This window comes from Misgurnus anguillicaudatus, chromosome 3 (genome assembly GCF_027580225.2).
Source record: "Misgurnus anguillicaudatus chromosome 3, ASM2758022v2, whole genome shotgun sequence".
NCBI classification, from domain to species: Eukaryota; Metazoa; Chordata; class Actinopteri; order Cypriniformes; family Cobitidae; genus Misgurnus; species Misgurnus anguillicaudatus.
Window position 1 is genome coordinate 40,183,414 of NC_073339.2, and position 26,132 is coordinate 40,209,545.

Here is a 26,132-nt window from a genome sequence, read left to right on the forward strand (position 1 = left end):
GGTACTGTTTTTCCCAGTACAGTTTTGCATTACTAGTTTTGATAGTACAGCACTTGGTTTACTGGTTTTGCTATTACAGTGCTGCTTCACTTGTTTTGCCAGTACATTATTGGTTAACTGGTTTTGAAAACACTGCACTGGTTTACTGGTTTTGCCATTACAGCACTGCTTTTCTGGTTGTGCTGTTTTGCCAGTACAGCGCTGCTTATCTGTTTTTGCCGATACAGTACTGGGTTACTGGTTTTGCTAATTCTGCACTGGTTTAATGGTTTTGCCAATTCTGCACCGGTTAAAGGAATAGTCTACTCATTTTCAATATTAAAATGTTAAAATGTTATCACCCCAACCAAGAACCGTTGACACATCCCTCCATCATCTGTGTGCGTGCACGTAAGCGCTGGAGTGCGCTGCGACGCTTAGATAGCATTTAGCTTAGCCCCATTCATTCAATGGTACCATTTAGAGATAAAGTTAGAAGTGACCAAACACATCAACATTTTTCCTATTTAAGACGAGTAGTTATACGAGCAAGTTTGGTGGTACAAAATAAAACGTAGCACTTTTCTAAGCGGACTCGGCGCAGTAACACCCTCCCTCTCCCATTATGAGAGTGAGAAGGGGAGCGGACTTTTCAGGCGAGTCGAAGTACTCCCAAAAGTGCTATTACGCCATAAAATATAGTTCCTCTTTTAAATTCGCTTAGAAAAGCGCTACGTTTTATTTTGTACCACCAAACTTGCTCGTATAACTACTCGTCTTAAATAGGAAAAGCGTTGATGTGTTTGGTCACTTCTAACTTTATCTCTAAATGGTACCGTTGAGTGAGTGGGGCTAGGCTGGATGCTGTCGAGGCGTCGCGGCGCGCTCCGGCGCTTGCGTGCGCGCACGCAGATGATAGAGGGATGTATCAACAATTCTTAGTTAAGGTAATAACATATTTTAATATTGAAAATGAGTTGACTATTCCTTTAACTGGTTTTGCATATACATCACTGCTTTACTGGTTTTGCCAGTACAGTACTGGTTTACTGTTTTTGCCAATACAATAATGGTTTACTGGTTTTGCCAGTATAGCACTGCTTTACTGATTTTGCCAATACAATAATGGTTTACTGGTTTTGCCAGTACAGCGCTGCTTTACTGTTTTTGCCGGTACAGTATTGGGTTACTGGTTTTGCCAGTACAGTACTGGTTTACTGTTTTTGCCAGTACAGTGCTGCTTTACTGTTTTTGCTGGTACATTACTTGTTTACTGGTTTTGTTTGTACTGCAGTGGTTTGCTGGTTTTGCAAGAACAATACTGGTTAACTGGTCTTGCTGATACTGCACTGGTTTAGGTTTTGCCAGAATAGCCCTGTTTTACAGTTTTTGCTGCAACAGTACTGGTTTATTAGTTTTGGTAGTACAGTGCTGCTTTACTGTTTTTGCCAGTACATTACTGGTTTACTTGTTTTACTAGTACTGCAGTGGTTTGTTGGTTTTGCAAGTACAGCTTTGCTTTACTAGTTTTGCCAGTACAGTACTTGTTTACTGTTTTTTCCAGGTTTGCCAGTATAGTGCTGTTTTACTGTTTTTGCCACTACAGTACTGGTTTACTGTTTTTGCTAGTACTGCTCTGGTTTCCACGTTTGCAAGTACAATGCTAGTTTACTGTTTTTGTCAGAACAGTACTGGTTTATTGGTTTTGCTAGTACTGTAGTGGTTTGCTGGTTTTGCCAATACTGCAGTGGTTTAGGTTTTGCCAGTATAACGCTGTTTTACTGTTTGCCACTATAGTACTGGTTCACTGGTTTGTCAGTACAGTACTGGTTTTGCTAGTACTGTAGTGGTTTGCTGTTTTGCAAGTACAGCTCTGCTTTACTAGTTTTGTCAGTTCAGTATTGGTTTACTGTTTTTTCGATACTACAGTGGTTTAGGTTTTGCCAGTATAGTGCTGTTTTACTGGTTTTGCCACTACCATACTGGTTTACTGGTTTCGCCAGTACAGCTCTGCTTTACTGGTTTTGCCAGTACAGCTCTGCATAAGTAGTTTTGCCAGTACAGTACTGGTTTACTGTTTTTTTTCAATACTGTAGTGGTTTAGGTTTTGCCAGTATAGTGCTGTTTTACTGTTTTTGCCACTACAGTACTGGTTTACTGTTTTTGGTAGTACTGCACTGATTTCCTTGTTTGCAAGTACAGTGCTGGTTTACTGTTTTTGTCAGAACAGTACTGGTTTACTGGTTTTACCAATACAGCAGTAGTTTTACAAATACTGCAGTAGTTTACTGGTTTTGCCAGTACAGCTCTGCTTTAATGTTTTTGCAAGTACAACGCTGCTTTACTGTTTTTGCGAGTTCAACGCTGCTTTAGTAGTTTTGCCAGTACAGTACTGGTTTACTGGTTTTGCCGATACTGCAGTAGTTTACAGGCTTCGCCAGTACAGCTCTGCTTTACTGTTTTTGCAAGTACATCGCTGCTTTAGTAGTTTTACCAGTACTTTACTGGTTTTGTTAGTACTGTAGTGGTTTGCTAATTTTGCCGATACTGCGGTGGTTTAGGTTTTGCCAGCATAGCTCTGTTTTACAGTGTTTGCCACTATAGTACCGGACTGGTTTCCTGGTTTGCCAGTACAGCACTGCTTTACTAGTATTGCCAGTACTAGTAAATATTCAACATTCAGAATGTTTAACCTATACTGGTCTGTTACACTTGAAATAATTTTTCACTTATTTACCACTTTATCACTTAATATCACGTAATAATTTTTCAGGACCACGCTGATATTGAGTGGAAGTTTGCTCGGACAAAGCTGTGGATGAGTTACTGTGATGAGGGTGGGACACTCCCTCCTCCCTTCAACGTCATCCCCAGTCCCAAGTCATGTTGGTACCTGTGTCGATGGGTGCACAAGCGTCTCTGCGGGTCAGAGGCTGCTCTGCCCGAAGACCCCCACAAACCGGAGAACCTGAAGGAGTTCACGGTAAGGACAAATCCTAAATCTATTCGAACTTTATTGCTGCCATTCCATCAATGTGTGTGTGTTTTAAATGACACTTTAATAACAATCTAGCTTGCTTTTTTAAAATGTTATCCATAACGACAACTAACAGCACTGTCACACACATATACTGTAGGGCTGGGCGATACTGACCAAATTTCATGTCTTTGTAATTTTGAGGTCCATATCGATATATACCGTATACATCTCTGTATTTCTGCAAAGTGAATTGTATTTTTACATGCAAGTCAAAACCCAATGTGAGATGTCACAATCAACAATGTATGATAAAAACATTCAAAGATGGGTTTTTCTCCCTGTTTGACAATATACAGCTCAAACAAAATACAAGTTAGAAAATTTACATCTGACCTCAGTGCACAAAGCTTCTGTTGAAAGAAGAAATCATATCAGACCATACCCATATAGACGGTATTGTTTCATCCCATATCCCGCTGGGGAAAAATACAGATATATTACCAAAACTCGACATACCGCCCAGCCCTAATATACTTTACCACACAGAATGCTTAAAGAGCTGGTGTTCATTTAAGATGTTCACAAAACATCTTAAGGCTAGAAGTAGCACCTAACTTGCTGATTTAGGAGAAACTCTTAAAAATGGTTGTGTCAGTCCTAATTTTAAGACTCCTAAATTTTAAGAGTATTTAAGTGTTTTCTTGCTAAAACTAGCTCCTTAATCTGCTAAAGTTAGGGGTAGTCAAGAGGACTCCTAAGTCACTAAGACCAAATCACAAACAATACTTAAATGGCTGTTGTCTTCTTTTCATGTATAAGTTAAGCAAGAAGTAACAGCTGTTATTCTATCCAGTTTGGTTTTCTTTTATGTTTGCATGTCTTACTATCGTCTGTTCATTAAAAGTCTATGATACTTGTCTCAATATGCTTACTTTAGTATTTAAATTTTATATGTTAAAACAGGTGAAAAATAAAATGTTACTTCTGTACTTTTGTCACCTTTTAATGTTTAGATATTTCCTGACTTGGCACCAAGAGCAATTTTGCCTCCCAGTACTTATAGAGGGCACTATATCTATAAATTAATCATTCACAGAAACCCATATCAGCCAATCACTGTGGCCATAGTTAGTCATCTCGATGACCACATTTATTACAACAAGGTCAACCATTCTCTTAGCTTTAGATTTCTATCTATTCTTTAGTAAAAGTTGGTCTCAGCAGCTTTCTCAATAGGTTTAAGAAGGAAACTCTTATTGCTATTTAGGGGAGCTCATAGTTGTAAGATAAAATATGGCCCTGATTTACATTTTTATTGTTTTTTGAGCTACTGTGATGTTGACTCATGGCAGGATACAGTAATTATATTTAGACTTGCATCAACATGCATCGCGTTCAGATAAAATATGTACATAATAACCGTTGACATGAACAATAACGGCTTAAAAATCTTGCACGACTTTCAAAACAACAGAACTTCAGTCAAGACCCCCAAACTGTACTTAATTTAACTTAGCTGACTGATATAAAAATATTTGTGACTATGGACCACTAAAAAAAGTACAATGTATGGGTCAGAATTATAGATTTTTCTTTTATGTCAAAAATCATTAGATCATGTTTCATGAAGATATTTTGTAAATTTCCTACCATAAATATATCAACTTCATTTGGACTCTAAAGGCGATTTTCTCAATATTTTGCACCCTCAGATATCAGATTTACAAATAGTTGTACTAATATTGTGCCAAATATTGTCCTATCCCAGTGCTTCTTAAATAGTGGGGCGGGACCCCCAGGGGGGGCTCGAAGTGACACCAGGGGGGGCGCGCGAGACCCTGGGGAAAATACTTTTTCAGGAAGTGATTTTTTCTTTGCACCGTCACTTAAAGACATTACACCCCAAACACGCTGATAAGCCGCTTGAGTTTTTTATTATTATTTATTGATTCTATTTAATTTAATTTTTCAGTATCAAATGGTCAAAAAATATACTGTAAATAAGGATTGATTTTTTTATTTCAGGCAAATTGATGCATTTTAAGTCTTTACTGTTACAGACTAAAAAACAATGTTAATAAAGTCATTCTTTGTTGTAAGTTGATTGATATTTCTTTTTTTGTGTTTTCTTTAATGTTAATAAGGATACAATGTTTTGCAGATGTGTAATTTTATAGACAAATTATACTATTTACAGTAAAAAATTAATCGAATACAAAATAAAAGTTTGTGTTTGCAAAATATATTTGTGTGTGTGTAATTAGTAGGTATAAATAAATAAATATATATATAATAACAAAATCTAAATAAATGTACATACATGTAAATGTTTCTTAAATACATACATGCATGTGTGTGTATTTATATACACAAAAAATTACACACTGTGAAGACATATTATATATTAGATATATTATGCAAAACAAACTTTTATTTTGTATGCGAATAATCGGGATTAATCTTTTGTTAGCTATGTTAAAAAATTTTTACCTTATGAGGATTTGTGGTCCAGGATCACAGTTATTTCTGTTGGCTTACATTGTAAGTGCATTCTTATAATAAGCTGCTATTTACCATAGTTTAAACACCTGATATTATTTTGAAATAGTAAAGAGAGCGTTTTGCTAACAAGAAAGGCCAGAATTTTGAGGAATCTTGCAAATATAAAAAAATGTATTTGATGGTTGTATTTACTGTAAATTGGATAATATTATTTGAAATGTGCACTATTTTATACATTAGATTAAATGTTCCTTGTGAAATTCATGTTTCCCTGCTTCCATTGAAGTAAAAATGCTCTTTGGACATTACACGGATAACACCGGGTTTGGCATTTGGAGTTAATACAATCCAAATGCCTGTTGTCAAGTTCATTCATCCTGAATTATTTCCTCAAATTCTTATGATAATATTAGAATTTATAATATAATGCATTTATTTAAAAAGGTCACAATGAAAGGAATTTCACAGTCGCAAAATGAAAGAAATTTCACTTTGTTTGGACCATGTATAGCCACTGACCTATAAAATCCCTGGACTGAAAATAAATGAATGAAAGTGAATTATCCCAAGAGTGCTTATCCTAAGCAGTACATTGACAGTGCGATGAAAAGTAGAAAATAAAGCTACATGACTCTTTCATCACAAACCAAACTGTATGTGTTCCTGTAGCTCAATTGGTAAAGCTTCACGTTAGCAGTGCAAAGGCCTTGGTTTCGATTTCCAGTGACATTAAGTGCACTGTAAGTTGCTTTGTAGAAAAGCATCTGCTAAATGTGTAAATGTAATGTTATGTAAATTTCAGACAGCGTACAGCAATTTGTGCATTTGATTTAACACATTAAACAGCAGTGTGGGCAAAACATTAACACCGTTTGTCAGCACTAAAAGCTAAATTGATGTTTAATTTACAATTATACAGAGCTGTTTTACAAACTGCATGCATATTAAACTGCTGTTTTACATAGTTTTAGATTAAGAAGTTCAAAACGTTACGCCACAAGATGCGGCTGCTTTTCAAAAGTATTACGTGTCCAAGCTGTTAATCCTACTATGGTGAAAGCTTGGCGCTAGAATAATTTGGTTATGTAACACAGACGGTTCCCAGCGATGTCAGCCAGAACTTATTAATATTCATGAGATGAATCTTTGCGACTTGATGACATCACACATGTTCAAAACGTGTTCCAGTCATAGCAAATTGAATTTCAATTGAATCAGTGGAGTGGAACTTCGTATGAATTAATAAAACTTCTACGAAGGAAGATTTCTTTTTGTTTTTCCTTTGATGATGTAATAAGGCGTAAGATGGCCGGAGTTTGTGTGGAGTTCAACCTCCTCCTGTGTTTCCATGTAACTCCCCTGAAACAGCCAGGTCTGCTTGTCACCTTTGTTTCAATTACAACCTCGCTTGTTCGCCCCATGCGTTTATTACACATTCATCTCTCAGCACGGCCTTTAGTAGCCTACATCAATACAGGTGTACTTTGCTCTCTCTCTCTCTTTCTCTCTCTCTCTCTCTCTCTCTCTCTCTCTCTCTCTCTCTCTCTCTCTTTTACAAATTCATCTCTCAGCACGGCCCTTAATAGAATACATCAATACAGGTGTACTTTGCTCTCTCTCTCTCTCTCTCTCTCTCTCTCTCTCTCTCTCTCTCTCTCTCTCTCTCTCTCTCTCTCTCAAATTGTGTGTGCATACAATATTGCTAAAGCATTATACATAAAACAAGAAACATACAATAACACAATAGTAACAAATCTCTCTCTCTCTCTTTCCTCACTCAGCACTCTCCCACATGTTTTCAGGCAGTGCTATCAAACCTTAATCGTTATATAAACCTGCCTACATGTCGAGCTGAGTAAAGAGCAGTTATTCTGTAATATCTGATAAAACTACTAAACATTAAAGGGACACTCCACTTTTTTAAAAATATGCTCATTGTCCAGCTCCCCTAGAGTTAAACATTTGATTTTTACCGTTTTGGAATCCATTCAGCTGATCCCCGGGTCTGGCGCTAGCACTTTTAGCATAGCTTAGCATAATCCATTGAATCTGATTAGACCATTAGCATCGCGCTAAAATAATCAAAGAGTTTCGATATTTTCATATTTAAAACTTGACTCTTCTGTAGTTACATCATGTACTAAGACAGACGGAAAATTAAAAGATTTTCTAGGCAGATATGACTAGGAACTATACTCTCATTCTGGCGTAATAATCAAGGACTCTGCAGCTGTAACATGGCTGCAGCAGGCGCAATGATATTATGCACTCCCCGAAAATAGTCGTTTTCGGGGCACTGCGTAATATCATTGCGCCTGCTGCCGCCATGTTACGTCAGCAACTTGATTACTACGCCAGATTGAGAGTATAGTTCCCAGTCATATGTGCCTAGAAAATCACAACGTTTAATTTTCTGTCTGTCTTATTACATGATGTAAACTACAGAAGAGTCAAGTTTTAAATAGGAAAAATATCAAAACTCTTTGGTTATTTTTGAGCGTGATGCTAATGGTCTAATCAGATTCAATGGATTATGCTAAGCTATGCTAAAAGTGCTAGTGTCAGACCCTAAGATTGGCTGAATGGTTCCAAAATGGTAAGAATCAAATGTTTTACTCTAGGGGAGCTGGAAAATGAGCCATTTTTTTTTTTAAATGCTCATTTCCCTTTAAGGGTCTATATACATAAAAAGTGCTAAAGATCAAGATTTCATCTTCAAGATGTTCAACTGTGACATCAAGACAATTACAAACATGACATCATCAACTCAAAGACATTGTGGGGCTTACAAGGACAGGTATTGGATTTAAAAATCTGTCACTCACTTTAGATTTGATGATGTTGAAAGAAGTCCAAAAATGTGTCAAAAACATATTGGCGGCGTTTCCCGGACAGGGTTTCGATTAAACCAGGATTATTCCTTAGTATGTATAATGCATTGGTAATATTGTATGCACACATAATTATGCCAGTAAAGTTTCATTAACTTGAAATTGAAAATTGAGAGAGATTGTGACATAATTTTTTTTTTACAAACATGCCTACTAAAAAAACTTTACTGGTGTGCATCTTGAGTCAAAACAATGGCAAGTCCAAGCTGTTTTTAGTTAAAGGCGGGGTGCATGATTTTTGAAAAACACTTTGAAAAAGGGAGTCGAGCCGAGTACCAAAACACACTTGTAGCCAATCAGCAATGAGTGGCGTGTCTACTAACCGACATCATTGCCTGGGATGCGTATGTGTGGGGCGGGTCTATCAAATGAAGGTCCAGATTCTTTTGGGGGTAGGGGCGTGTTTGTTTAGGTGATTTCAAATGTCAACATTGGCTTTCAGAGATCATGCACCCTGCCTTTAAGGCAGCTCAGGACTAAACTTAAACCCCATCCGGGAAACCGCCCTATTATGGTCATATATCATCATGTATATAAGTGAGCTTTTGTTAGGTCAGACACACATCCAAGCCTCCACTGATAATATGAACATTTTCATTTACTATTACTTCTCTACTTTAAGCTTTCCCGACAGATATCTAAATAGAAAATAACAATATCATGGAATTTAAATGGATTGTTTAAGTGTTAGTTCACCCCAAAATGATAATTTGATCATAAGTCACTTTTCCCTGTGTCATTCTAAACCACCGAGTGCTTTGATTGTCTTTAAAACACATTTTTAGATATTTTTGATGAAAACCGGGAGGCTTCTGTGTGTCCCATTGATTTCAGTTAGTTTCACAATTCTTTTTTTCCCAGAAAAGATTGAAAGACATCGCCAAAAAGGTCCATGTTCCATCAGTCATTCAATAATAATATTATGAAGTGACGAGAACACTTTTGTGCGCAAAGAAAACAAAATGAACGATTTTATTCAACAACTTGTTCTCCTCCTTAGTTGTTCAATGCGTGTTCACGAGCAGACTTCAGCGCATGCTGTTGCTGACGTAGACACAGAACAGACACAGAATACGCTGGCAAGTAATTTGCACATTTATACCAGCTGTTTAAGTATTGTTTACAAGGTTTGCATAATGGCTTAAATAAAAAAGCAAAAAAATTAAACATTGGCAATTACAGCAGCAGGTGACATCAGCAGCATGTGCGTAGTCTGCTTGTGAACATGCACTGAATGACTTGAAGGAGAACAAATTGTTTAATAAAATTGTTTGTTTTGGGGGTTTTTTGCACATAAATGTGTTCTTGTCGCTTCATAATATTATTATTGAACTACTGATGGACCTTTTTGATGATGTCTTTTATTCTTTTATTTGGAAAAGAATGGTGAAATTAATGAAGTCAATAGGACAGTCACAAGCCTCCCTGGTTTTCATCAAAAATATCTTAAATAAAATGTGTTGTGAAGACAAACGGAGCACTTGGTGCTTTAGTACGACACAATGGTAAGTGATTTATGATAAAATTATCATTATTGTAGTGAATTATCCCTTAAACAAACAAATAAATGGAGCCTTTATGAGATCGATTACTCAACATAAACAGTGTGAATATATCTTTTTCTCCTTTTAGGAAAAGCATGCCGACAGACTGATCCAGAATCAGCATTATCAGGTATGCCAGCGGTCTTCGATAACACACGTCTGCGAGTATACAAACAATGTGCATGTAATTGCATTACGCTGATGCGCCCCTGGCTTTGTTTTCCTAATCTTTATTTTCATTGCACCATCATACCAAACATGCAGCTGTACATTATCAGATTAACAAGATTAGGAGATGCTGTTTCATATCACTGATTACCTTCTCTTTTCCTTCACCCTACCAGGAAGTCATCCGTAGTCTGGTGAAGAGGTACGTGGCATCCATGATTCGCAGCGCTAAGACGAAAGAAGGCCTGACGGAGGAGAATTTTAAGGTAATTTCGCATTTAGCAGACCTTGGTGTGACCAACATCATCACAAAAATAAAGAATGCACTAACGTACGGTACGGTTAATCCTGTGAAACTTTATTACTATACATCTTCGTTGTAGGAGTTAAAACAGGACATCTCCAGTTTCCGCTATGAAGTTTTGGACCTTCTCGGCAACCGGAAGCCGCCACGTAGGAACTACTCCTCCAGCAGTGAGGCCACGTTAAGAGACGAGGCGAGCGATGACGGCGAAGCGTCGAGCAACAACTTGCACCACAGCGATGCCGGCAGCATAGGAGCCAAGGGCGTGTCTTTTAAGACTATCACGCCTTCGGATCCGGCCTACGGGGTCTCCGCCCTCTTTCGGTCTATCTCCGGGGTAGAGGTTGCAGAATCATCAACGTACAGGGAGGTTAAACCAAAGATCAACGGATTAAGGAAGAACCCATCGCCCTCCTCTTCCCTGTCCTCGGTGGCTCCAGCGAGACCTGCACTTTCACGGACTTGGAGGCGTTTTTCGCGCTTCTCCAGTTCCAAGAAGAACTCTTTCAGACGGCTCGGCCTGCTGTTCTCACGCATGGGCAGTCACCTTCCCCAGCCTGCAGGTGTTACGGCGGCAACCTACACTATCTCAGACGGATTGCTTCACCCGCCCGGGGCTTGGCAGGACTTAGGCTTCACCAGAGGTGATGGTCCCGTCACCCGCAGCGAGACCAACCTTAATCGGGTGGATGCGGCCACTTTAAACGAGGGCGACAGTGTTGCCACGGCAACAAATGGACAGAGAGTTAACGGGAGGGATGTTTTGCTGACATTAGGACCCCTGTCCTCACCCACCTCCCTCCACTGTGCTTCCAGTTTTTCAGCTTCCAGTTCCCGACTCTTGGACTCGAGCGAGGACGTGTTCCAGGGTTTGGTCGGGCCTTGTGACGTACTAAGGCAAGACTCCTCCCATTGGGTAACAGAACAGGACGATTCGGTGACCACGCAGCTATAGTATCGCTAGTATGTACTGTACAGCACTTTGATAATAACAATAATCAGTGACGATATCAATAACGATTACCAACCGACCAGTTCTTCTGTTTTATCGCATTTAGTTTGCTGCTGCAATATTTGTATTTTAACCAAATCGAGCGCTATTTACAAGGCAGAAGGGATGAGCAAATAAAACGATGGACGACAGATAGATTTAGAAGGAACCAAAACATGTCACAACCAGCAGAACAGACGAAACATTTCATTGGAAATGTTCTGTGAACCGCAGGCCAGGTACACAAATATTTGGACAAGAATTTTGAGTCAAGAAATGTATTTATCGTTTTCATTACCTATTAGTGCTGCTCTCTCTCTCTTTTCTCTCTCTCTCTCATTTTGTCATGCTGTGTTCAAACTCAAAGCCAGCATGTTTTTTTTTCAGACAGAATTTAAAAAAGATGCAAATAGATGCTGGTGATGTCATACAGTGTCGAAATGACAATAATTTAAAGTCAACATGAAATCAAAATCGCCTGTTCTAGGTCTTAGTGCACACTCATGAGCGCACGCTTTTCCAAAGAGGAAGAGTTGTTTGTCTGCAGAATGCAAGCGTGCCACACAAGCCCTGAAAAGTGAAGCCAAAACGTCTCGATCGCCCCCTTGTGACTGGTCCTAGTATAGGTCATAAACCCCGCCTCCCCCATGTTATTCAATGGGACTTGAGATCAACTAAACAATTTAATTACACTTCAATTATCTTTTTTCCAAAGCTGGTTTCTGTCATTTACTGTAGTTTTTATCACGCTCATGTAAATTCAAAAGTTTGTTTTAGTTAGTTATTTAAAGGTGCAGTGTGTAAATTTTAGTGGCATCTAGTGGGAGGTTGCAAATTGCAACCAATGGCTCAGTTAACTGCTCACCTCCCGCTTTCAAAACGCTACGGTAGCCGCTACTAGACAAACATGTCATCTTCGGAGACAGCTTTGTAAAAAAAGTGTGTCCGTTAAGGGCTTCTGTAGAAACATGGCGGCACAAAATGGACTTCCAGGTAAGGGGACCCCCGGCGTATGTAGATAAAAATGTCTCATTCTAAGGTAATAAAAACATAACGGTTCATTATAAAAGGTCTTTATACACCCCTGATAATATAGTTTTCTATATTATTTTGCATTTCTGTCAAGAGATCGTTCTAAAAATTACACACTGCACCTTTAATGATATGAAAACAGTGTCACGTCATGATAGACAGCTGTGATATGCGCATTCTGCGAGAGCGAGGGCGGGGCCTTAATTTTGCGGCTTTACTTTCTGCTCAGCACTGTGCAGGACTGGTCCCGAAATGGCTACTGCGCAGACTCAAGACCCAAGATGTCAGCGCCGTATTGGGACACAGGCGGCTTCACTTTTCACCAATGGAAGAGAGAGATCTTTTTTACAGTCTATGGCAGATTGTAATAACTTGCTCCGCCTCTAAAGTGACTTCTTCATCTTGGTGAACGTTAATCTAAAATCTTCTCAAATTGAATGCTGGTTGACTTTAAGGTAATAAAGGTTACAGCAATAATAGCATATAGTTAGCTCAAGTGATAAAGCAGTGCATTCCTAAGGCGAAGATCTCTGGTTTGAACCATAGACTGTAAAAAATAGGTTTGTGAAGAGCTTTTTTGAAGCCAATTTGTAGGCGGAGCCTGCCGTCGCCATTTTGGCCGTGCATCACTTACGGATAACCGAAAATGGGTAAAGAGGTGGGACGTGAGTGAAGCTGAGGTGGCTGGTTGCTGAAACCACGCCCGCCTAGCTCGACTCTAGTGACAGCAGTGACAGTTCACCCATCACTCCAGTGGCCACGCCCTTAATTATGCAGAACTTTAAGGCTTAATATAATTTAAACGGGTGAGTTACAAAAAAATTCACCCCTCTCACAGTTGTCGTGAGGGGAAAATTTGCTATATAGACCAAAAACAGGCTGTAAACATTATTTTCTACACTGAAAAAAATTATTCATTCAATTTACAATTTTTTTTAAAGGATTAGTCAATTTTCTTTAAAAAAATCCAGATAATTTACTCACCACCATGTCATCCAGGGTGTTGATGTCTTTCTTTGTTCATTCGGGAGGAGGTTGTGTTTTTTGAGGAAAGCATTCCAGGATTTTTCTCATTTTAATGGACTTTAATGGACCCCAATACTTAACAGTTTTAATGTCGTTTAAAATCGAGGTTTCAAAGGACTTTAAACAATCTCAAACGAGGCATAAGGGTCTTATCTAGCGAAACGATTGTCATTTTTGGCAAGAAAAAAAATGCACTTTTAAACCACAACTTCTTGTCTTACTCCAGTCCTGTGACGCGCCAGTGCGACCTCACCTAATATGTCATTACGTCAAGAGGTCACGGATGGCGTAAGCGAAACTACGTCCCAGTGTTTACAAGTGTGGAGAAAGAGGACCGTTCTGACGTTGTTGTATGTGAAATGATACTTATTAATGTCTTTGTGTCAGTTTATTGTTTAAAATGGTCCGCAAATGTGCGTTTCATATATGTAACACGTGACCTTTCCACATCATTCCGGAGGAAGAAGAGAAGTTGTGGTTTAAAAGTGCATATTTTTTATTTTTCTTGCCAAAAATGACAATCGTTTTGCTGGATAATACACTTGTGCCTCGTTTGGGATGGTTTGGAGTCCTTTGAAACTGCAATTTTAAACTGCATTAAAACTGTTAAGTGTTGGGGTCCATTAAAGTCCATTAAAATAAGAAAAATCCTGGAATGTTTTCCTCAAAAAACATAATTTCTTCTCGACTGACCAAAGAAAGACATCAACATTTTGGATGACATGGTGGTGAGTAAATTATCTGGATTTTTTTTAAGAAAATAGACTAATCCTTTAAGGTAGGTGGTCGCAATTAGTTTATTTGAGCTACATTTAAAAAAAAAATTTTTTGTTTCGTTTTGTTTTTATATATATATTTTTTTAGATGTGGCTTGAATAAGTTGGTTGCACTCTCTTACCTTAAAAAATTGAGTAAATTGAATGAATCATTTTTTCAGTGTACTGTAAAGTTGGGCATTTTAACATGCGGGTCTATGGGAATTGACTCCCTTTTGAAACCAGTCTCTAGCTGCCAGTCGATGAATTGCAATTTAAGTCACTTCCGTATTGGCTTTATCAAAGAGATCGGAAGGTTGCCCCTCGGTTTGAATCCGGATTCCAACCATGTATGGAAAAAACGACCGCTAAATGCATGAAATGTACATTGATCATAGGAATACATTGAGATGCCTGCATGTACAGTACTAATTAACGATTAATTAATGATCCAAGCATTTCCAAATGGATAAATCAAGGCCCTGTGTTTCCTAACCTTTGTTACGTTACAGAAAGACATTTCATGTTGACTTTAAACACCGATACGCCAATTTGTTTCATTTATCATTTACATGCATCATGAATGTGCACTGAAAGCAATGTCAATTCATAACCATGTGTTTCATTCAGATAAAGTTCACAATGGACCATGTACGGGGCAAGAAACATCTGATATGATGTTAATACATCTCTCGTGATAAAAATGTGATATTTTCTGCTGTACTTTCTGAATGAGATGAAGGCGTCGCTCACCTGGTGTACCCGTAAGATCTTTCACTTTAGTGCTATAATACACGCACATCATAGTCTGGCATTACTCCTGTTATGCACCCGGAGGGCTGAAGTTATGCTAGAATCTAACATGACTGAAATCTTATTTTTGTATTTTGAATAGCATGTATAAATGATTTAATTTAAGACTGTTTTAGTCTAGACAGACTTTATTTATACAGTATACTAATATAATGTTTTTGAAGTTCTTTTTGTTTGGCTGCTTAGTTTTTACTGTGTGTGAATATCAATTAGTACGTTATAATAATCAGGTACAGGGGAAATGTCCAGGGACATGCATCGAATATGAAATCCCCCTATTGTGCGATGATGAATGCTGACGAAACATGTACGGTGCCTCGCGAAAGCATTTTGACGTTTAACCAACTCTTTCATGTTATCGCAGTAAATTTTGAAAAATGGGTTCTTTGTTTTTTTCAAAGATCTAAATATGAAATGGCTTGAATTTGGCATTGATTCATGTTTTCATCAATATAATTTTTGATTATTTGTTAATGAAATGAAAATGTGAACTAATATAGACCCGTAATTCACAGGCTGCAACAGGTTGCTTCTTAAAGAGAATAAATTGTTGGGAGTAAATACTTTGAGTTAAGAATATTATATAACACACTGTAGAGGAATGTTACATTAGTTACAGTGCAGTGTTGCAGTGCCTTGAAATAAAAAATCACAAAGCACAAAATTTCAGTGTAGGGCTGTGTAATTCAGTCAAATGAAAGATTTGGTTGGAGGTCTTAGTACTTTCGTCAAGGCGCTGTAAATGCTTGTGTAAACACTTGAATGATATACACGCTCATCTTGTATGATTCTTACATCGGTTTGTACTTTTCCTTGGAAACGTGTGAACATATGAATAAGATTAAAACGTAGTTCTGACAGCCAGAAGCTAAACTCAAGGGAATGCCGAATATGCAGATTCAATAAAGCAGAATAATCGTAGTAATGTGTTTGATTTGATGCCAGTTCTTGATCGAGATATTAGTGTGTAGATCTGGATGGATCTGGGGGGGGGGGGGGGGGGTGAGATGGTGCTTGAGGTTGCTTGGCTTGACTAACATTTTTTTTATGATTTTGAAAAACTTTTGTTCTTAAGGGATATCTCTGAATGTTTTAAATTAGTAATGTAAAGACAAATATAATTTTGCCAACATATTTCTATCATAATTAATATATTTCTATCATTAAAACGTTTCATAATTTATTTTATTACAAAACAAAATAAAAGTGTTTATTTAAAGGGGAGACTTCACAAGACCTTTATAAGATGTGAAATAAATCTTTGGTGTCCCCAGAGTACATATGTGAAGTTCTAGCTCAAAATACCATATAGATAATTTATTATAACATGTTAAAATTGCCACTATGTAGGTGTGAGCAAAAATGTGCCGTTTTGGTTGTGTCCTTTTGAATGCAAATGAGCTGATTTCTGCACTAAATGGCAGTGCTGTGGTTGGATAGTGCAGATTAAGGGGTGGTATTATCCCCTTCTGACATCACAATGAGAGACAAATTTCAATGACCTATTTTTTCCCATGCTTGCAGAGAATGCTTTACCAAAACTAAGTTACTGGGTTGATCTTTTTCACTATTTCTAAGTTGACCCAATTAGAGCACTTAAGCATGGAAAAAGTCAGATTTTCATGATATAATTCATTATAAAATGCATGTGAAATGGAAAGCATTTTAGGGTAAGACCTCAAGATTCCGGTAGACAGAGACCCGAAAATACAATTTTGTTCACTCAAGTGCAAATTGTGGTTACTTTAAAGATGCTAAAATATAACATATTTTTTTTATTTAATTTTAGTATTTATTCATTCATTATACATTTGTGTTATTTCATAGTTTGAATGAGTTTACTATCACTCTAAAATGTGGAAAAATGTTAACAAAGAATGAGTGACCCTGAAACTTCTGGTATTGTAAATAAATCATTATGCAATAGCTATTATATAACAGAAATAGCTACCAGAAGTCGGGTTAAAAAGAAGCCTAGGTGGTCTGGTTCAGTTCTAATGGATTTATATTTTAATATTTGATTTCTTTCCTCCTGGCAAGATGAGCCAATACTGCCAGTGCTGATCTGTAACAGGTGTGTAGTAATTGGTAAACATGACATGGAAATTTATGAGAGCAATTTCAAGTAGAGGAAATATGATTATCTGAAGTGTGATGCCCTCTGGTGGTTGCATGCTTCCATTGCATAAATGCACAATTGGAAAAACAACTCATAGGAATAGACATAATTCCAGTATACAGTAAATGCAACTACTGTGCTAAAAGACACGAGTTTATTGAAATTTGATTGATTGATTTTTTTGGTGCACTATGTAACGCATTTTATACAAACACGCGTGTTACAATTTCGTAAATACTGTACATGCGTTTGTACTCGTACTGTTCATTTCTTTATTTACATTAACCTTTGTCTTTAAAATCTCAATTAATTTAAACTTAAAAAGTATGTCTGATAATACAGTCATATGATAACGTTCTCATCTAAAATACATGAGGTGAATCTGAAGCTCTGCGCAAAGTACCGCGAGAGCTGTGCTTTCGAATAGCTCTCGCGATACCTTGATGTCATAGCACGATAAGTCTGCGCAGCGCCTAATGAAATCAAGTTCTCGACCCCACCCACGCTTTTCATTGGTTCTGCGATGCCACTCCGTCGTCGCCGATTGGTCCACTGCTCAGCATCTGCGTCAACCTGCCAAAGCGGAAGTGAAACCATCAGAAATAGCGGCCAGTGAAATAAGGATGTGCAGTGTTTTGTAAATCATCGTGTTAAGTCTTTGACACTATCAAACAATGAATGTTTTTATTTACGTCGTGTTAGCTCTTGTAAATGCCGCAGTTGGGAAAAAAAGCGGAGACGATGAATGGGTGCATCTGCCTAATAAATGTGAAGGTAGGAACAGTGTCCTTTTTTACAATAATTGTCTTATTTATTATTCTGCTGCAGATACATCAGACAAAGATCACTATCGCTTTCACAGATAACTGTTTTAGACTATTGTAATATGGGTATTATACAAGAAATATGCAAGAGACTGATCGGTTTTATGGGTAAAAAATACTTATTTTTAACATTGTGCATCAAAAGAAGGTACGCAATCTCTTACTTGCCCAATTTCATGTTGACAAATGTGAATACAGTTTTACAACCACCTGCTGATATACACACATACTGCTAAAATAAATGTATGGATTGAATGTATTGTACATTAATTCGCTTTGGCATAAATGTAAACGTAAATTTAGGCATTTGGCAGACTCTTTTACCAATGAGCTACAGGAAGATATCACAGAAGTGCCATTTATGCACGCGCACACTCGTTTGTTAGGACACTCAATAGACAATGCTATTCCCACCCTCAACCTTAACCCAATTTTAATCCTAAACCTATTAACCCTCAAACAGCCCTTTAAAGGGGTGCCATAAAGTCAGAGCTGGCCAAAATGTCCTCACTGTCCATCACTTGGATCATCATGGTATTACCTGGTACAGTATTAAAAAATAATGGTCCTCACAAAGATAGTATATGCACACACACACACACACACACACACACACACACACACACACACACACACACACACACACACACACACACAATCTAGAAAGCAGATTTCCTCTTTTCAACCGAATTCATGTGTTACTTCTGTCATGTCAAGCTTGTATTGTGCATAGTCCATGTGTGTATTTCAGTAGGGTAGGCTTCATCATGACAAGCTATGAGACACAGCCACTTTCAGTTCCCTTTAATCTTCTGAATGTGTTTTTATAGTATGCAAATTTGTGAGCATTGAGATGAAGTCTGCATTCGAAGAGACGGGCAAAACGAAAGAAGTTATAGAGACCAACTACCGCTTTTTGGACGATAAAGGCTCACCACCAATCAAATACGTCAAATCGTAAGCCTCTTATTCACGACTAGGAGTTTATAAGGGTAGTGTAACCAAAAATGACCGCTCTGCCATTGACTTTGATTTCTGTTTTTTTTTTGCATTAGTGATATTCGTTTCATAGAGGTCATGGAGAATGTGTGCTCCAGAATCATGCAGTACAATCTACACAAAGAAAGAGATGGAAGTAATCGCTTTGCAAAGGTAATGATGATTTGATCTTGGTACAGAAGTCTGAATCACTTTGACCTGTTTTCATATACATGACTAAAACCTGATGATATGCTTATACCATAGATTGAAAAATGTGTGTGCTGTGATGTAAAACTGTAATAAATCAATATTGGTTGTAGGTTATGACAGTCCCTTGCACTCTTCTTTTAGGGTATGTCTGAGACATTTTCCACCTTACATAACCTCGTCCATAAAGGAGTGAAGGTGGTCATGGACATTCCCTATGAACTTTGGAACGAAACCAGTGCAGAAGTGGCTGACCTCAAGAAACAGGTCTTCTTGAAATATTATAATATATGTAAAAATTATTTAGGGGTGTGACGAGACACTTAAAGCAACACTAAAGAACTCTGGCTCTTTGCACCCCCTACAGGTTAGAAGCGTAATTGTTCATTACCACTGTCGTAAATACTGCAGCATAGCTGGCTCTGATTGGATTGTAGGTCTGCCGTAAAGCAAGTTTTTGTAGTTTTCACTCGAACTAGGACCACTACCCGACGGTTGGAAACTTCTTTAGTGCGGTTTTGGCTGATAGAGGGCTGCAAAGCGAATGTGAAAGTGCCATTCACCCTGTTTTGTGTGGATGAACCACTGAAACTTTTTTGTAAACGTTATTTTAAGGTAAAAAAAACTCTTTGGTGTTGCTTTAAGGGCTCATTATAGTTGTGCGTAGGTCCTATGGCATAGATTAGGACGTAACTAATCTAGGACTGTCCCTAGCAATTATTTTGGTAATTGATAATGTCATTTGATATTTTTGGGTAATAAAAAAGAGCAAAAACCTAGTAGTCATAATAATGCTGATGCAATAATAATTGGTTCAAAAAAGTATCAAAACCAAGGAAACAAAACATTAATATGTAGGGGTGTGACAAGATCCGACAGATTCGGAGGGAAGATTATGTAGCGACTGTGTTCTTCCACAACCAGGCCCTGCAGGGTAAGATTTGAAGAACCCTGGGCTACGTAAATGTGTAAATGCTTTAAACCTGCGGTTTAAAGTTGTATATGTGGTCCTGGACCACAAAACCAGTCATAACCAGGGTCAGTTTTTTGAAATTGTGATTTATACATCACCCAAAAGCTAAATAAGCTTTCCATTGATGTGTGGTTTGTTATGATAGGAGAATATTTGGCCAAATGTAAATAAATCGAGAAAATCGTTTTTAAAGGGACACTCCACTTTTTTTGAAAATATACTCATTTTCTGTTTTTTATACTAAAAATCTGATTTTTACTGTTTTGGATACATTCAGCCGATCTCCAGATACCACTTTTGGCATAGCTTAGCACGGTCCATTGAATCTGATTAGACCATTGGCATTGCGCTCAAAAATGACCAAAGAATTTGGATATTTTTCCTATTTAAAACTTGACTCTTCTGTAGTTACATTGTGTACTAAGACCGACTGAAAATTAAAAGTTGCGATTTTCTAAGCCGGAACTACACTCTCATTCCGGCGTAATAGTCAAGGACTTTGCTGTTGTACTATGGCTGCAGCAGGCACAATGATATTACTCGGTGCCCGAAAATAGTCCCCAGCTATTGAAAGTTACCAAGGGGACTATTTTCGAAAAATATAAAAAAATTCTCAACTCTTTGGTTATTTTTTTGCGTGATGCTGGTGGTCTGGTCGGATTCAGTGGATTGTGCTGAGCTATGCTAAAAGTGTTACCGCCAGACCAGGAGACCGGCTGGATTGGATTCAGAAATGGTGGAGGTCAGGTGTTGGACTCTGGGGGAGCTGGAAAATGAGCCTATTTTCAAAAAAAGTGTAATGTCCCTTTAAAGTTGTCCAAATGAAGTACTTAGCAAACACATATTACTTATGATAAATATATTTTTTTATATTTACTGTAGCAAATAAAAAACTAATTATGGGCCATTATCTTTACTTAATATCCTAATGATTTTTGGCATAAAAATGTCTTATTGGCTATTGCTACAAATATACGCATGCTACTTGGGTGATTCTCACGAAAACTTGGTTTTAAAAATGTCAAGCATGAAAATGTAAAAATTGCTTAAATTTACTTTTTTCCCACCAGACATTGAAAAACAAAGTCTGGAGTAAATGGGAACATTAATTTAAAAACTTTTACTTATCATTTAACACTTTTTGTAACATAATTTAAAAAATTAGTCCTAAAAAATCTCATTACCGCAACAGTCAGAAAACATCAACACTGACATATTTTCAAAATGACATGACAAACCTGAAAGAACATAATTTGGAGATTCTGCACATGCATTTAAAATCAAAGTATTATGCTTCTATTAATTAAATTAACATTTAATAAGCATCTGTTGCGGTAATGATAATCAAAATGTTGTGTAAGCATTCTGACAAGACAATATTTCAAATTAACTGTAAAAAAATGATCTTACCTGGTAGCCATCTTGAAGTAACTGGTCCATGTGCTTGGTCACTCAAAATCAAACTTTATTAAAATTCTGTATGTGTGCTTAAACTGTTCTCAAAAAGTGTTGCGGAGGATGAGAACATCAGGCATGGACACATCATTTTCCTAATTTTTCTTCATTATTATTATACATGAATATTCAGTAAATATTTTTTTCTGTCATCTAAAGTAGTCTAGCAAAACATCCATTTATTTATTTTTTAAATATTTTTGTGTTAATTTGATTAAATTACAACATAACGCATGTTCAAACACAGCCGGACACATTGCGGTAATGAGAATTTCAGCAGAAAATGAGATAAAATTTACAATTATAAATTCTTATGTTGAAATCACACATTGTGCAAGGTAGAACACAGTATTGTGTTAATTCTGATGCTTTTTAATGTTACTATATTACACATTTTAAAGCTAAAATCATTAGTGCCGTGGTGTTTCAATGGTTTCATGAGAATCACCCACTTATGGTTTTGTGGTGCAGGGTCACATATATGATAATGTATATAAAAGATGAATACACAAGCACAGTATGTGTTTATCTTTCAGTGTGATGTGATGGTGGAGCAGTATGAAGAAGTGATTGAGGACTGGTATAAGGGAAACCAGGAGGAAGATCTCACCACCTACCTGTGTGAAAAACACGTGCTGAAAGGACAGGACTTGGGTACGGTGGCGCTGACACAACCACAACCACAGCTGTTTTATTTCATAACATACTTCACTTACAGCGTTGTGTTCCCGGTAAACAATTATATCATATCTCAATTAGTACCATCCAAAAATATTTTTACCACAGTAAAATCTCTCCCAGTTGACAAGTTTACTCTATTTTGTCATCCATCCAAGCCCTAATAATGAGTCAGAGTCATTAAATATATTGGAACCTTGTGTGAAAATACCAAGGGAGCACAAATTTCAGCTGTCGGCTGCTATAATAGGAAACAGCAAGCTGGTGATATGAAGGCAGATTGATTTGAGGTGATGCTGACGCCTATTGTGTTACTATAGCAACCAGAATAGATCCGCCAGGAAGTTGTATCATTTCCTGAACACACAGTTTTGATATGATCACTTGGACAGTCGGTCCAAAAGCAGGGATTGTCAACAGTGTGTACGTGTGCGTCTCTTGGCAGGTTGTCTTCAAGAGTCCTGGAGTGCGAAAAAGGGGGATACAGCAGCCATCGCAGAGGACAAAAAGAAAAAGAAGGGCAAGAAGAACAAGAAGAGCAAAGATGGCGAGGGCAGTCAGAATAAAGAGAAGAAGGTGAAGAAGAAGAAGAAAAAGTCCAAAATTCCTGAGACTGAGAAAAGCAAGCGGAAAACCGAGGAAGCTGAATACAGCTCGGACGAGGAGATTCAGAAGAAAGTTCCTCTTAGGCAAGATAAAACTGAATTATGATGTGTCTCTTTGCAGACTATCTGTTCATTTTGTTTTGATGACTTTTGTCCCCTTGACATCTAAATCTCTGAGCAGGTGTAAGTTGACTTTTAGGTTAGTTGTACAAGAAATAACTTGTTACATTTTATTACATTAAATGTTACATTTACTCTGTACAGGAAAGATGCCATTAACAGATCCAACAAATGGCAGCTATAAGCAGGTACATTATGTGCTTGTTGACCAATCAAATCAGACCTTTGATTCAGACATTTGCTTGGGTTTACACACATGCTGGTACATGGACACGTTTTTAAAAAAAACTGCCTCTTGAACTTAACCTTTAGTGTTTTTTGCTCTTTTTCTTCGCCCAATTCTTGTTTGAAATGTATATCAATTTGGCTTAGACTTTTTTGGGAGGTGTTAAAATGACAATACTCTAGCAAGCCTAATGTCACCTTTAATTGTATTTTATTGGAAGATATAGCTCACGGTTTGTTTTTGCATACTTGAAGTGTTAAATCCAGACACCATTTTGGTTTGGCTGTCTTTGCATATTTTCATTCAGTATTGCTATATTAAAATCACACAGATCTGAGATATATGAGCTTATTTAATCTTTTACCTATTTCATAAAAACTATTTTTAAAAGAATACTTTGTGATGACACAAATGCTAAATGTGTTTTGTGATTTAACACATCCCTGCAATGCAGATTTTGGACTTGGCAAGTTTAGACTTGTATTAGCCTATAAATTTGTCAGTAATGTTGTAATACGGATAATATTATAAATCGAGAGAAAGCGGTTTGGCAGTACGAAAGCTGTGACCTTTTTGTTTTTATTTAACCAAATAAGGCACGAAGTTTGTCTGATCTCTTCATATTTGTTTTTGCTTTTGCAGTGTTTACATATGTGATGTGGGTTTCCGGGAATGTTTGAGTGCAGTTTTTCCCTAATATTTTTCTGGACAGTATTGTTTACTTAAAATGTTTATCTGATATCCAATGTTGTTTTTTCCAAAAGCTGTGTGAGTGTTATTGTAAGAGATTCCACAGGTGTCTGTATGCCTGCACCCATTATTTTGAATTGTGAACCGTGAAGCATGTGGACAAAAGTTATTGACCTGAGATTGAACTGTATATGCAAATGTATGGGTGAAAATATGCTGGATGTGTCCATCAGCTCATTACTGTGGCTGGTGCTTTTAATGAGTATTTTGATGAATGGCGAATAACTGCAGGCGAATAAAAAATAATTAAAACATGAATTTCTTATTTTTTATAATAAACTTTTCATGAGTAAATGAGTAGATGTTTTAAGCTATGGGTTTGCAGTCTTCGCCACAAGGTGGAGTTAGGATCAATGGGAGGAGGAAAGCGGATCTTGGTCAGGGCTCCAGACTAACTTTTTTCATTAGAGCAAAGTGGTCCCCAACTGAAAGTTTTAGGGGCGCAATCAGAAAATTTAGGGGCACACACTGTAAATCAACATGCTAACCAAACATTCACATTTCAACTAATTTCCACTGTATTACTAATAAATACTTTAATAAGAGATGCGGAAAGTACAATGTGCTGTTTTCAATTCAGTGTCACATCACAAAAAAAGGTCAAATTTACTGGTCACACATGTGCAACTGAATGAAAAATTCAGTGGCACACTCTCAAATTTTGGTGGCAGTCTGGAGCCCTGTGTTTCTACAGAATGATGTGTAAGAATGGGGCTTTATTAGTGCTGTTCATTGATTTGAGTAACTTTTTTGACATTTGGGTACATATAAAGTGTTTCAGTGCTACAATATATGGTGTAAAAACGTCTGAGTGCTGCCCTCTTCAGGTTGAACAGTGGCTACTGCAGTTGAATTTTCCTATTGGATGTTGCGGTACTACGTGACGTAAGCGGTACGATGTGATGTAAGCAGGTTCAAACTCACCACGCCCTAGTTGAAGATCTCACCACACGCTTGTTACAAGCTCAGTTCTTCCCCTCTATCTACGTTGGGGTCTGCCCAATTTTCTTGAATTTTTCAAATATTGTGGGTGGAGTCAGGCTCTGACCAGGGGTTTAGTTACCACGAAACCACGCTCACTCTCGGGAAAGTGCAATCTCTTTTTCAAATTCTGCTAACTGTGCGTTCACACCAGATGCGGAAGAGGCAAGCGATTTGCATGTTAAGTCAATGCAAATAAGCGAATAGGCATCCTGTGGTGCGGTTCCCGCGAATGGCGCAAAACGTGGCACTGATGGCGCGTTCTGCAAGAATTGAGTGTTGACGTGAGGAAACGTGCGAGTTGAAAAATCGGAACTTTGGCATATATTCGCGCAGCGTTAACCAATCAGGAGCTTGCTCTAGTAGTGACGTGATTACAGGAAGCAACCGGAGGCAGAAGAAGCCCCTCCCATAATGCGAATTTCTGAGTGAATGTCTCGAATGACTAGAATTTCACGCGCGGCTTTGTGAGTAAACTCAAAATGTTCAAGCGTCCAACTATGAGCGAATAACGTGTTTTTGCCGCCTCTTACGGGTCTGGTGTGAACGCATAGTAACGTTTGCGCGTACCACGCCGCAGGATGGCTATTTGCGTCTTTGCATTGACTTAACAAATCACTCACGCTTGCCGCCTCTTCCGCGTCTTGGGCCTCATTTATAAAGCATGCGTACGCACAGATTTGATCGTAAAGTGTGCATAGGCAAAAATCTATGGCAAAGTCCATATTTATGAAAACTCTCTTTGACGTGGAAAAGTGCTTAGCGCCACGTCAGGGTCTGAGCAGATGTGAACTTCTGCTTGTCTGATTGCTGCAGGTTTTTGAAAATATAAGTCATTTTTGCTGTTTGAAATTGGGTTTAAACATTGACAAGCGCTCTTTTATGTCTGACATTAATTATGCATCGTTTAAAGGCGGAGATCTGAAACTTCTCGGCTGTCCGCACAAGTTCAAGTTCATTTGCGATATATAGATTTGAAAGGGTTACGCGCGTTTTCTGCGCGTACATTCAGGTTTATGAATCACACGTACGCATTTTTGTTAAATGATCGTAAGATCAAATGTAGGATGGTTTTTACGCAGCATTTTATAAATGAGGCCACTGGTGTGAACGCACAGTAAAAGTATAGTTGTTTTTCAGGAGTACTTAAGTGCACTTGAGAAAAGTGTAGTAAATATCAGTAGGTTAGATTTTTAGTGAATTGAAATAAATGGTAGAATACACTTAG

At 37.7% G+C, this 26,132-nt stretch overlaps 2 protein-coding genes across 2 annotated transcripts in view; both read left to right on the forward strand.

The window, feature by feature from the left end:
- Positions 1–13,351, forward strand: part of trpc5a (transient receptor potential cation channel, subfamily C, member 5a) — an 83,911-nt gene extending 70,560 nt beyond the window's left edge. Inside the window, exons 8-11 of the mRNA XM_055205925.2 lie at positions 2,753–2,962; positions 9,985–10,026; positions 10,241–10,330; positions 10,448–13,351. Of these exons, the coding sequence (XP_055061900.2) occupies positions 2,753–2,962; positions 9,985–10,026; positions 10,241–10,330; positions 10,448–11,323 (1,218 nt within the window). The 3' untranslated portion in view covers positions 11,324–13,351. The remainder of the gene's footprint in view (positions 1–2,752; positions 2,963–9,984; positions 10,027–10,240; positions 10,331–10,447) is intronic.
- A 4,320-nt stretch (positions 13,352–17,671) lies between these two features.
- On the forward strand, positions 17,672–24,181 carry cnpy3 (canopy FGF signaling regulator 3). Its single transcript, XM_055205926.2, has 6 exons — positions 17,672–17,878; positions 18,759–18,885; positions 18,984–19,080; positions 19,261–19,383; positions 22,081–22,198; positions 22,668–24,181. Exons 1-6 carry the CDS (start codon positions 17,779–17,781, stop codon positions 22,931–22,933), a joined length of 831 nt encoding a protein of 276 aa, XP_055061901.2. The 5' UTR covers positions 17,672–17,778; the 3' UTR covers positions 22,934–24,181.
- The last annotated feature ends 1,951 nt before the right edge of the window (positions 24,182–26,132 follow it).

Bases quoted from the DNA above. Each gene is read 5' to 3' on its own strand.
- cnpy3 (XM_055205926.2), top strand. From the start codon at position 17,779: ATGAATGTTTTTATTTACGTCGTGTTAGCTCTTGTAAATGCCGCAGTT. The intron at 18,886-18,983 runs GTAAGCCTCTTA...TTTTTGCATTAG, and splicing joins CCAATCAAATACGTCAAATC to TGATATTCGTTTCATAGAGG. The intron at 19,384-22,080 runs GTCTTCTTGAAA...TTTATCTTTCAG, and splicing joins TGGCTGACCTCAAGAAACAG to TGTGATGTGATGGTGGAGCA.